Source organism: Myxocyprinus asiaticus, chromosome 1 (assembly GCF_019703515.2).
Source record: "Myxocyprinus asiaticus isolate MX2 ecotype Aquarium Trade chromosome 1, UBuf_Myxa_2, whole genome shotgun sequence".
Taxonomy (NCBI): Eukaryota; Metazoa; Chordata; class Actinopteri; order Cypriniformes; family Catostomidae; genus Myxocyprinus; species Myxocyprinus asiaticus.
This window is the reverse complement of record NC_059344.1, coordinates 27105223-27118809: the sequence shown is the minus strand read 5'-3', so window position 1 is coordinate 27118809 and position 13587 is coordinate 27105223. Positions and strand designations below refer to the sequence as shown.

Here is a 13587-nt window from a genome sequence, read left to right as displayed (position 1 = left end):
GAGCCCCGCAGGGCTGTGTTCTCAGCCCACTCTTGTATTCCTTGTACACACATGACTGTGTGGCAACACATAGCTCCAATGCCATCATTAAGTTTGCTGATGATACGATGGTGGTAGATCTGATCACTGACAATGATGAAACAGCCTACAGAGAGAAGGTGCATACTCTGACACGCTGGTGTCAGGAGCACAACCTCTCCTTCAAGTCAGAAAGACAAAGGAGCTTGTGGTGGACTTCAGGAGAAAAGACAGAGAACATAGTCTCAATCACCATCAATGGAGCACCGGTGGAGAGAGTCAGCAGCTTCAAGTTCCTGGGTGTCCACATCACTGAGGAGCTCACATGGTCCATCCACACAGGCCATTGTGAAGAAGGCTCATCAGCGCCTCTTCTTCCTGAGACGGCTGAGGAAGTTTGGAATGAACCGCCACATCCTCACACGGTTCTACACCTGCACTGTAGAGAGCATCCTGACTGGCTGCATCTCCACCTGGTACAGCAATAGCACCGCCCACAACCGCAAAGCACTGCAAAGGGTGGTGCGAACTGCCAGACACATCATCGGAGGTGAGCTTCCCTCCCTCCAGGACATATATACCAGGCGGTGTGTGAAAAAAGCTTGGAGGATCATCAAAGACTCCAGCCACCCGAGCCATGGGCTGCTCTCACTGCTACCATCAGGTAGGCGGTATCGCAGCATCAGGAACCGCACCAGCCAACTTCATGACAGCTTCTTACCCCAAGCAATCAGACTTCTGAACTCTTGATCTCTCACGATCAATATACATCAGCACTGCACTTTATTAATCTTATTATCTCACACTGGACTGTCACACTGTCTTTCTTAACAACACACTGGCAACTGACTATCAACCGACAGCCTGAATGTCAATACAGTACAATACAACCTACTGTACATTTTATATATACATTATATACTATTTTTTATTGTATAATGTGTATTCTATATTGTGTGTATTGTATAATGTACATTGTATGTTATTATTTGTACATTGTGTTGTGTGTAATTATGTGTATATTAGATTTTAAATTGTGTTGTATAAATATGATGTTTGTTGTAAATTGGTATATGTCTCATCACTGTCACGACTGCTATGTTGATCAGAACTGCACCCAAGAATTTCACACACCATTGCACTTGTGTATATGTTTGTGTAACAATAAAAGTGATTTGATTTAAGTATTTTTAAATATTAATTATATATATATATATATATATATATATATATAAACAATTGTTTCACTGCTAATTTAAATATATATATATAAATAGATGATTCTGCACTACTCATGCTAGCATTTCTTTTTTCAAGAATTTCAGCTTTTAAGGAGTCCACATTTTTTTCCCCCCAGTCTGTGGACCATTACAACACATGACATTTTTTACTTTAAGCCCCAGAAAAAATATCAAAATGACTTAAACTCAGAAATAGAAAATATGCTCATCGTAGAAAAGGTGCAGTCAAGTAATCAGATTGTGTAAATTGCATTTTTATGTATTTATGAATAATTTGATCGATATGGGAAAAAAACACATCATTGAACCATATATATTATGTAAAATAATCAAATGTTCCATTTTGAATACCATATAACAGTTAAAAAAACCTAGCAATGTATTCATAATTTCCGTCAAAATGCCATAGTTACAGCTATTGTTACTATCCTACAATTAAATACAATTAAATATTGTTACTAGTTATAACCATAAAATAGATAAACAATCAAAACAGCGTAAACATTCTGAAAGTATTTTACACTGTTTTCAGGAGATCCCATATTAATGTATGATGGTTTTACTTTATTAACAGTAATCCTAGTAACTTTGGTATTTTGCCCAAAACTTTGGTTACCATGGTCAGTTTTAGTAAGGGTGGGTGTAATAACTCTCTGTATTTTCTATGCCTTGCTCATTGACACAGATGGAATTAAAAATTGCCCTCTGAGAATGAGAATGACATGACTTTATAACAAATCAATAGAGCTTACCAATTTTAGTCATCGTCATGTCTTTTTTATTCTTTTCAATTTTATTCCTTTTTCTCCCCAATTTGGAATGCCCAATTCCCACTACTTAGTAGGTCCACGTGGTGGTGCGTGAGGTTACTCACCTCAATCTGGGTGGCGGAGGACAAGTCTCAGTTGCCTCCGCGTATGAGACCGTCAATCCGCGCATCTCATCACGTGGCTCGATGTGCAAGACACCGCGGAGACTCTCCGCATGTGGAGGCTCATGCTACTCTCCGCGATCCACACACAGCTTACCACGTGCCCCATTGAGAGCGAGAACCACTCATCGCGACCATGAGGAGGTTACCCCATGTGTGGGGCCATAGCAAATGGGGTGAAAGGTGGGAACGATTCTAGGGGCCCACAGATCCAGGGGGGCCCACAACAAATTTCAAATGCTACAGCATTTGTAGCTGCCAGGTGGTGCAGTTGCTTTTTCTGAGCTGCGCGAACTGCAAACATGATGCGAAATGACTTGCTGACGACACAGTTTAATGCTCATTGGCTTAAACAACTGTGATGTTTCGTGCTCTTTTAAAATGTTTAATTTTTTTTATCACTAATTTCATGTTTTTATGTGTATAAATTATATGTGAATATTCCCAACACTCTGACAGTGCGATCTCTGTATAGTATATGTGATTGTTATCATATTTCTGAAATATCTAAAATACGTGTCTTTATTCAACTAAAGATGTATGGAAAGACATGTCTTATGGGGGGGAATTAAATAACAGGTTCATTGAGTGTCTTGTTAATCATATTTATTTTAATTTAAAAGCAACAGAATTTAAATTGCACTTTATTAACAATAAAGCACTTGTCAGCTCTTAATTCACTCGTCCCCTGACTCCACCAGCCTGCTCCCGTCTACTTTCAAAGCGAGGAGTTTTGCATCTCAAACAAGCCTATTGTTAGCCCAACAGCTTGCCAGCGGTCGTGTCTAGAAGGGATCCCTCTCTCGTCAATCTCGCGAGATTCTTACACAGCGTTCATTTGAAGTCGCACAGCAACGAGAAGTGCTCGTAAAGATCAAATTGTCTGTTTTGATGATCAGTTCAATCTCTAAAATAAATATTTCACATAATAAATTTGATAACTTTAGCTCTATGTCTGCTGCTTTCGGTCATGAGATATTAGTGTCAATCAAGTCACAATAACAGAATCTAAGATTTAAAGCAATATGTGCCTTAACATGAACTTTTGTCAAAATATTACTGTATCCAAGAAACATGGGATGCTATATGAGATTTCAAGAAGACAACAGAATTTCTTATTAATAACAATAATAATAAGGCAGAGGCTATTTGCACCCCTAATTAAATACTAACAGGGCATCACTGCATTGTGTTTATTTAGAGTCCCACAGACACCCTACACCAACCTATCACTGCGAGGAAATCAACCTTTATATTCATTTGATTCATTATTATAAGTAGTATTAAATAAGAATATTTAGAGTGGAGACAGGAAACAGGATGGGTAAAACTGGGTCAAAAGGAGGATTAAAACCCAGATCATCCGCATAGAAAAAGCACAGTGACACCATCTTATCACACTAAACCATTATAGAGACACGCAAGGAACAGTTTGTCTTTAATTTCTTTGTTTCCATCAGACTATTTCAGTGCAAATACTCACACTATGTGGCAGCTATTTTCACCTAGTGCAAATAGTCACTCTATGATAATGGTAATAATAATAATAATAATGTTATATTATTGATATTATTGAAGTTTTTAATGCTTTCCATCATTTAAGCGCTGAGATTCGAACAAAAAAAGCACAGGCGAAAGCATCTAAACAGAATGCGCATGCGCGAGAAGTTGACGGAAGAGGGATCCCTTCTAGACATGACCCCTGCCAGCAGACAGAGCTGCAATGTACACGAGGAAGGACTTGAGCAAACAGAGAGGTCATCTTTGACTATTGTAAGTTAATGTTCTTGAAAAGATGAAACATTTTTACATTTTGGTAACTTTCAGCAAGTTTTAAATCCCTGATCTCTTTATTGTTAGTCTTTTTCACTGAAACACTGAATGACCAATAATGTTTCATGTACAACCACCAGCCAAAAAAAAAAAGGGGACAGACATTTGGGATTTCTTTCACAGAGTCATGTGTGTGACAACATTGGTCTAATGTCATAGTATACTTCTAAACAATATATTGTTCTTTGACTTTTCCATGTTTTTTGTTTGGCTGTTATATTGAATTTAGATTAGTGGTTAGTGGTGATGTTTGTGGCATATCTGGCAGACTGGACCAGTATTTGAAATGTTTGACAGCAGTCATTAAATTATATCATAATTCATTTGTTTAATATGAACATTTTCATTCATACATGATTTCTACATTTTAGTTCTAATTATTGAAGTTATATCATAAAAAATGCTGATGTTTCTTAAATGTTCAGTTGATATGATTTCTTTCAAATGATATCACATTCTTAAAAACAAAACATAAAAATAAAAAAAAACTCTTTAAAACTGTCTTTTGTGGAGAGAGGCTGATGAGAACACCCTGTCTACAATGGGCGTGTCTGTTGACGCGACGCAACAGCTTGAGGCTGTCTTCAATGGACGCATTGAAATGAATGTTCTAAACCGTTTATTTGTGCTGTTGGCAGTAGTAGCGCCAGCGCGTGCAGCGCAAAATTTTTTATTCTAATGGTGCGACACAACGTGCCGCAACAGATGCTTCCAGTGTAGACAGCATCATTGATTATAATGGGTTCTATTGCTTTTGACGCCATACGCCACTCACGTCCACTGTAGACAGGGTGTTAGAATGTGTGTGTCCCCACCAGTTTTCAGATCGTTTCTACACCCCTAGCTACGGCCCTAGGCTACTTTCATTGTTTCCCTGATATACACCTTATCTCATTTAGTCCTGTACCTTTGTCAGAATTACAGATTCTTTAAGGCACCGTTTCTTCTAGTCATTTAGGCCTACTGATATTTTGAATCTTGTGGTAAACCCGGATTTCATAACCTTCTGCACAAAATGGAAGTTCTTTTCCCTCTGTCCCATTTATCCCGGATGACAAATACGTTATATTATTCACTTTCAATCAAATGTGAATAGAGTTGGCAAATAATTAGCACTACAAATCAATAGAAATAGCGAAGTACGTGATAGGATTTGCTTTTATTGAAGGATCACTATTTCACTGCGCATATCACACGCTTTTATCAATGATGCTTTCATTTGCAGCAGCGCGTTTCGCACGATTTCTCCTTGTCCTTGCACGCGCTCTCGCAGTCCTTGGTGTCCTTGTTGCATCCAGATGCAGCGCAGCAACCTACCGGGAACAAAAAGGGAAATTTATGCAATTCGACAGAACCTTGGGTGAAGTGACATTTAAAAATCCGGTATGTCATTTATTTGACTCACTTTTCTTGCATTGCGAGCTTGTGCAATTCGTGCATTTGCAGTTTTTCCCGCAGTTACATGATCCAGCTGCAACATACAGAGAGGTCTCACAACATTCCCGGAGAGGCACGCCTGTGTCACCGCATTTTCTTCTTAAACTACTGCAATTTATTGCTAGAATTTCTTCGACTACACCTGATTTTAAATTTAGATATTATACTTACTTTTAGAACAGTCACACTGGTCCATTATTTCCCACCTCAATTCCAACAAATATATGAATCTGGTCTGTGGATATAAATGGAATCGCTCGTATGTGCGTCACATTCGTATCACACGCAAACGTTATGACTGTGTGTGAGCGGAGCGCCTTGATGGATGAACTGCTGGTACCCCGTTTGCCCAAAGTCTCGCGAGAGTCGCATGCAACGTTCACATACTAGCCCTGCGTACCAAACGGCCAATGATGCCTTCGGAGGGCACTTTCTAGGGATTACAATCATTATCGCCAAGATTTAAGGTTATTCCAAACAGAATTTCTCATGTAAAATACTCTAAAAGTGAGTACCAATTTACCGTTATTTTTGAGCCCCACTCTTTTCAGCATTCCAAAGCTCTCACAGTGGATGGTAAAGTCTTCGAAGGGAATTGAGCTTAGGGATGATCACTTCTGAATGGAATATACACTTGGAGTCCCACAGTAAGCCTACACAAACCCTTAAAGGGATAGTTCACCCAAAAATAAAACTTCTCTCATTTACTCACCCTCATGCCATCCCAGGTGTGTATGACTTTCCTTCTTCTAAAAATCTTTGTGTTCACCAGAAGAATATCTCAGCTCTGTTGGTCCAGTCAATGCAAGTGAATGGTGGCCAGAACTTTGAAGCTCCATAATGGCAGCATAAAAGTAACCCAGAAGACTCCAGTGGTTAAATCTGTACCTTATGAAGCGATATGATAAGTGTTGATGAGAAACAGATTCATATTTAAGTCAATATTGTTTATGATATATCTCCACCTTTGACCAGCCCCGACCAGTAGTTGGCAATATGCATAAAGAATGCAAATCAGCAGGGGCCTGGGTAACTCAGCAAGTATTGACGCTAACTACCACACCTGGAGTCGCGAGTTCAAATCCAGGGTGTGCTGAGTGACTCCAGTCAGGCTTCCTAAGCAACCAATTGGCCCGGTTGCTAGGGTGGGTAGAGTCACATGGGGTAACCTCCTCGTGGTCGACATAATGTGGTACTCACTCATGGTGGGGCACATGGTGAGATGTGCGTGGATGCCACAGAGAATAGCATGAATAGCTAGGTCTACGTGATAAGCCACGTGATAAGATGCGTGGCTTGACGGTCTCAGAAGTGGAGGCAACTGAGATTCGTCCTCCACCACTTGGATTAAGGCGAGCCACTACACCACCACAAGGACCTAGCAAAATCAGCAAAAACAAAAGAAGAATTTGAAAGTGGAGATTTATTGATTTTAGTGAATAGATTAAGTGATAGGGTAACCTAACCTTAGTAACAGCAAATGGGAATCACACGGGACTTTGGCTGCAGGAGTTACTTTCAAGACACTGAACTGGGGTCCTCCAAGGAAAAAACAAATGAGGAAGCATAATATTGTCTTAATCTTTCTAACTGATGATTTGATCTATTTATAAAACTTATTTTTCACTATTCATAGTCTTGTTGCTGTCAATCGTACTGTGCCATGAAACAGTAAATATGATTTTATTATAATTGATATTTATGACATTTGAGCATGCCAAGCTAATTGTTATTGTACTATACACTATTTAATACACTATTACCAATTTAAATGAAGGGACAAACCAGTACACAACCAGTAGTTGGTGCTAAAGTGTTTTCTTTTTTAATGTAAACATTTCATTGGTCGGTCATAAGATTAAAACCAGCAGTACAGTGCAGTATACCCCAAGGGAGGAAAGAGAACATTCAGTGCACCAAACAAAAAACTAAAAATCCATCCAGAGCAAAGAAAAAGAAAAGAGGGATGGGAAAAGAAATCTGGGTTAAGTAACAGGTCATGGATGAATAGAAAGTGTGCATGCATCACACACGCACACTCTGTACACAATCTGTACACACTCTCAAACATTAAACCATCAGATATAGAGAGTGAGATAAAAAGAAACGACAGCTCATTCGTTCAGTAATTCAGTTATATATGACTCTGAATTACTTTCTTGATAGTAATGCTTTTCTCCATCTAAAGTCTGTAAGCTAGTTCGTTTGTATTCATAGCCCGACATTGCTAGAGTGCATAAAGTGTGGGCGATACAAAATTTGTAAATACATGCGCTTATATTTATATAAATAAATAAACTACAGAATCATTTGTACAGAAGTGAACAGGTTTTGATCTATTTGTGCTCATGTAGAGTGAGAATGTTGTCAACATCACACTTTGTAAGAGGCTTCATTAGCTGAAAGGCATATTATGTCACAGCCTGAAGCCTGTGGGCAGAGACCCAATAAGGAGCAATGCTCAGTTCCCAAACAACTTTGGCTGCCCCTGGACAACATTCAGTTTCTACAATGACATTCAGCTCTGCCAAATGATTAGTCAATCAATGACAATGACTCTCAGTAATTCGACATTTCACAGATATTATTAGATGAAAAAAGCCTGCAAGAGACACCGATCCTTCTGGGTTTTTGAGATTGTTTTAGTTCAGGATCGTGTCAGCACTTAAAAGGCTCTGCCAGGCCAACTTGCACGGCAGAGAAATTTGTATGTTATCACCTGACAAACACTCTCACTCATTGTGACTAACACTCACATACATGCACTCGTGCTTAAAGCATCTATGCCCGACCACACACATTTTACACTATACATGCACACCTGTACATTATTAACTCCAGCAACATACTGACAAACTACAAAAGAAATCAAGGGATAAATATTCTGAACAAAAGACAAAACTGACAGAGTGAAATGAAATAAGGGGGTGCCTTGGCCAATGTCATAGGGGTGTCAGTTCAGTCACTTGTTACCATATCGAGGGGCAACAACAGGATTTTGAGCTCAGTAGAGGCCACACCCACGCAGGTTATTGGCAATGATGATGTCAGTGACAGCATCAAAGACCACCTGGATGTTTCCTGTGTCGGTAGCACAGGTTAGATGACAGTAGATCTCTTTATTAGGAGAGCGATTCTTACTCTCAAACTGAGTCTGGACATATGCAGCTGCGGCTTCAAATGTATTTGGGCCTGTAGGAAAGATTCAGGAGTTAAACACCGTTGTCTTTTCGTATCTGTAATTTCTTTAAGACATTTGTGCATGGTTTTTGTACCTGTGTATTCTGGGAAGCAGATAGACAGTGGAGATTTCGCAATCTTTTCTCCAAAAAGATCCTTCTTGTTGAGGAAAAGGATGATGGAAGTGTCGACAAAGAACTTGTTATTACATATAGAGTCGAAAAGCATAAGAGACTCGTGCATACGGTTCTGCAGGGGAGAACAAGAGAAGATACTGAGTAAAACACAAGCTATATTTTATGCACTTTTAAGTTTACTTATGAGTAGCTTGTGGTGGGTGTCTAAAGTAGAGGTAGGAATCCTCTGTAATTGGTGATAACAATTTCAGATATACCTTCAAAGAGTTAAACAAAAAATACAAAGACAAGGTTTAAGTGAATAATTTACCACTCAGTGTAGTTTATATATGAGACTATAGTGTGAGTATACAAGCTGTATAAATGATCAAGTGAAATCTTTAGTCTGAGAGAATTAGTTCACCGTGGTCTCATCTTCATGGAGCATTTGGTCGTATCCACTCAGTGCCACACAGAAGATAATGGCTGTCACATCCTCAAAGCAGTGAATCCATTTTTTCCTCTCTGATCTTTGTCCCCCCACATCAAACAGCCTGGGGGGACACATCACACACTTTCAGGACACATGTAAAGCCATGTGCATGCATGTGTGCACACACACACACACACAAGACACTTGGTCAGATCATACAAGCCAAACTCACAATGTACATTAAGAGACAAAATAGGTCAAACGAAGCTTCGGTTTTTAAGTCAAACCCATTGAGGAGTGAATTTAAGGAAATAAATATTTTCCAATTTCTTATGTTATTTAAACACAAACATATTGTGGATCTTCTGACAGTTTTCTGTCAATTCCTACTACTTAATAACATTTATGTAGTATTTCATTGAACAAAATATGCTCTGCAATATGCTACAAGTAAAGAGGAAACTTAAAACAGCTGCACGGGAATCAAAAACATCTTAAACTTTGCATACAACTAAATGACCTTTCTGGCTTTTATAATTCAAGCTAGAATAAAGCTGAGATTTCCATTCATTTTTTGTGAATATATGAAGAAATGTATTAAAAGTTCAGATAACCAGGTCAATTTGTTTATGTGCTAAAACAGTGGAGAAAAAAACTCTATACCTAAAGTTGAGGTTCTTGAAGCAAAAATGTGTTTCAACAATGCCAGTAGTTTTGACTCGGGTTCTGAGGATATCCTGTTCAGTGGGAAGGTAATCTGGAGATCCAATGCGCTGCAAACTGTCTAGATAACTAAAAACACAACAGAAAGCACAAACCTCACACTTATTTTTAAATGTTCATAAGTATAACACCATGTGCTGTGTGCATAAGAGAGAGAGCATGAGATCTGTGTTCTCAAGCAAATTAACTTTTAACAATAGACCTGACTGTGACATACTCGTTGCATAATCATTGCATTAGGGCGGGTATAACAGAGAGACTCACTACTGGGCGGAGTCGTTAAGCTGGTACTCTCGTGAGCGGCTGAAGCAAGCTTGAGTTCCAGCATCAGTCCACACACGCATCATGGCAGCTAGCAGTTCTGTTGAAAATGGCTCTGTGTCCTCCATACGTGTGACCACATCAAATACCAACTTACCGTCTGCCTATAAACATGTGCAAATATATATTATATAAGGTTATAGCCTTTATATATATATATATATATATAAAAGGTTATAACTGTATCTTTTTCAATGCATATACTGTAGGTGTGCAGAGGAGAATTCTCTAAAGTGTATTACACTGACAAATCCAATGATGTTTTATAATTTCATTCACTAGATGTCACTGTAGCTCTGCATCCTCTGAAAAGTCTCTTGATCAAGGCTTAGGTAATGCCAGGTATGCTAGCTAAACCATCAGAAAAATATAACGTGAATGATTACAGAACACTGAAAATCAAAACAGGTGTGCACAGGTATTAACCATAGAGAAACATTCTTGCCTCACTACAATACTGAACCAGTCATTAATCGAATTACATTAATAGTTATTAAGTCATTTTAAAAACTTTTAATAATTGATTTAACAACAAAAAGGATTTTAACACTAGTACCTCAGAATATTAAATAATTAAATATATGATATTAAAATAATACTTAAAACAACTACCACACCACTTTCTGTAGTGCATTGCTTTTTTATGTCAGTCTCGTCAGTTCTCTTCATACTTATCTCACTGCATGCATACATGAGTGTGTGCATGACGTGTATACATACAGCTCTGTCCTTGTCTGCGTACTCTATACCAAGAGTCTCCATGGCTCGCAAGATGGTAGCGAGGCTCTGAAGGGTGTTGCTATAGACCACAGGTTTAAACTGCTTTACATCATCTCCAGAGAACCCATCTTCATGGATAATCCTGACACAGACACAACAGAGAACTGCCATTACGTACACACACACACACACACACACACACACACACACACACACACACACACACTATACAGACCAACATAACTGATGCAATAATGCACTTATACTGTATGTGCACTGCCAGGATATGAAATGGCAAAGTAGTATGATTAGGAATGTAACATAACACTTTGTACTTGGCAGTGCGATACTGCAGATATTGTTGACATATGTACGACAAATTGCTTGCTATGTTCCTCATTTGTAAGTTGCTTTTAAGTCGTTGACTTAACGTAAATGTAACACTTTACAATAAGGTTCTATTTGTTAACATTAGTAAATGCATTAGGTATCATTAGCTAACAATGAACAATATATATATATTTTACAGCATTTAATAAAAATTAGTGTTTATTTATGAAAATACAATTGTTCATTGTTAGTACCTGCTTACGTATGCAACTTTCAATTTTAAAATTGTATTGGTATATGCTTAAATCAACATTAATCAAGTTTAATAAGTTCTGGAAAAGTATTGTTCACAGTTAGTTCATGTTAACGAATGTAGTTAACAAATACAACCTAATTATAAAGTGTTACCATTAGGGATCATGCAATAATCTTTCTTGTGCTTCTGCACAGGTTGCATTATAGCTCAAGCTGTTGGTCATTTTTAATATTTAAAGCAATAAGTTAAACTGTAACTATGTAATAACTGTATAACTGTAATAAAAAGGTCAACTGTAACTAGTAAGAGTGTATTTAAAAACTCAAAATATATCTTATATCTGTTGTGTGTACAGTTATGGTGGACCAGTAAAAAGAGTATGATCCTTAATAAACATTAACCGAGTGTTTAATAGTGCAATGAATGCTTTTCCGTTGTTATGAAAATGTTAGTTGGCATAGTACCGGTAAATCCGTTTAATGGGCGGATAACGCTAAACAAGACTGCAGGGATCAGGCACTAAAAGCCACCCATTAAGATTAATACAGAGAAAGATTCTAATGCCTCCAGCACACACAGATGAGCCATCATGCAGAACAAGGCGAAACACACAAGTAGATTAAATGCGCATGCCAAAAACGTGAAACGTTAAGGAACCTTGGAAAATAGCCCAGCAGGAAGAACAACAACAAGGTGCACACACACATACACACATGCGACTAACATGCACACTTATGCACAGCGGGACGGACCAACATAAGCGCTGTCTCTCTGGATAGCTTGTGTTTCAGCACTACCACACTGAACAGCGCAAGCCAGACACATCTCTGCGGCGCCTACTGCTCGCTTCACCGGTAACGCCAGTGGAACATGGCGGAACCGACAAGACAAGACCCTGTGTAACAGCACACAATCACTGAATGTCTTAAAAACGCACTTACTTCATCTGTTTAACGATGGTGCTCTTCCCCGACTCCCCTCCGCCTGCGAAGACACAGGCTGTCAGTGCTCTCACACACACCTCACGCGCACACACCTGCACAATCTGAGCTCTTAGAGATATTAGACATTTTCTGCCTCTTATCCGGCGTGACTTACCTAGCAGCAGTAATTTGACTTCTCTGGCTGCGCTTAGTCCGTCTTCTTTGAGGTTTTTCTCGATCGCCTTGCTCCGGTCCAGAGCCGCGCGCTCCTCTGCACTTAACGTGCATCCCATTGCAAGACCGAGAGTCGGGACGCGCGAGAGCTGTATCCCAAATATCCGTCGCTGTCCCACACTCTCCTCTCTTTCTCGCTCAGTCTGCCAGCCGTCGCTAAAGCATCCGAGCCGAATTGAGGTCAGGGACAGGCTCGCACTCCGGCCTCTTGATTGGGAGGAGGTCGTCCTGCTCGCGCTTCGGATCGCGGGTGTCTATTGGGCGGTGGCAATGACAGCCAGCCCGAGCTCTCGTCTGATCCCAAGTATCCCTGGCTGCAGCTTGCAGAACGGGGCGGTGCAACACATTGGGGCGTGGCTATACGTGTCGCCTCGCCCATAACTCCGCGGGGCCCCGCTCATTGGCTCGGTCATCATTTTATCTGTGTACATGCTAGATCATTGCATTGACTAATGAACAAATTGTGTTTATGTGTCTGCTGTCATTCAAATCTGTAAATCAAAAAGTTGTGCAGTTTAACAAAGCCTTCATTATAACGCATGGTTAGAGAAATGAATTAAATGAATTATAAAATATGTTAATATTTTTAATATCACCATAGAATGAAAATAAAACAAGCGTATCAGTGTTGTTGTAATATAAGCATTTTAATTTATAACCCAACAAATGGGTTATAAAAACCAACTGTAAATTAATTGTAAATTACACTCCAGTTCTCACAAAAGTTATAAAGATGTACTATAAATGTATTTTCAAATATCCTAATATTGGGGGACAGAATACAAAAACCCATGTCGTTTGTTCAATCATTCGTTCATAAGGCATGTGCTTGTATGCAACAGGCAATTCTCAAAAAAAAAAAAAAAAAAAAACGAGTTTTAGTCTCCCGGT

General features: G+C 39.1%; 1 protein-coding gene across 1 annotated transcript; it reads right to left on the bottom strand.

The window, feature by feature from the left end:
* Nucleotides 1-7246: 7246 nt before the first annotated feature.
* Nucleotides 7247-12982, bottom strand: gnao1b (guanine nucleotide binding protein (G protein), alpha activating activity polypeptide O, b). Its single transcript, XM_051652223.1, has 8 exons — nt 12638-12982; nt 12481-12523; nt 10954-11095; nt 10177-10337; nt 9853-9981; nt 9181-9310; nt 8736-8889; nt 7247-8652 (listed from the first exon to the last, which is right to left on the bottom strand). Exons 1-8 carry the CDS (start codon nt 12753-12755, stop codon nt 8465-8467), a joined length of 1065 nt encoding a protein of 354 aa, XP_051508183.1. The 5' UTR covers nt 12756-12982; the 3' UTR covers nt 7247-8464.
* Nucleotides 12983-13587: the final 605 nt, after the last annotated feature.

What these genes read in the sequence shown, in the direction of transcription:
- gnao1b (XM_051652223.1), bottom strand. Translation starts at nt 12,755, where the DNA reads ATGGGATGCACGTTAAGTGCAGAGGAGCGCGCGGCTCTGGACCGGAGC. An exon ending in AGTCAAATTACTGCTGCTAG is followed by an intron (nt 12,524 to 12,637) that starts GTAAGTCACGCC and finishes GTGTCTTCGCAG; the next exon opens with GCGGAGGGGAGTCGGGGAAG. An exon ending in CTTAACGACTCCGCCCAGTA is followed by an intron (nt 9,982 to 10,176) that starts GTGAGTCTCTCT and finishes TTGTGTTTTTAG; the next exon opens with TTATCTAGACAGTTTGCAGC.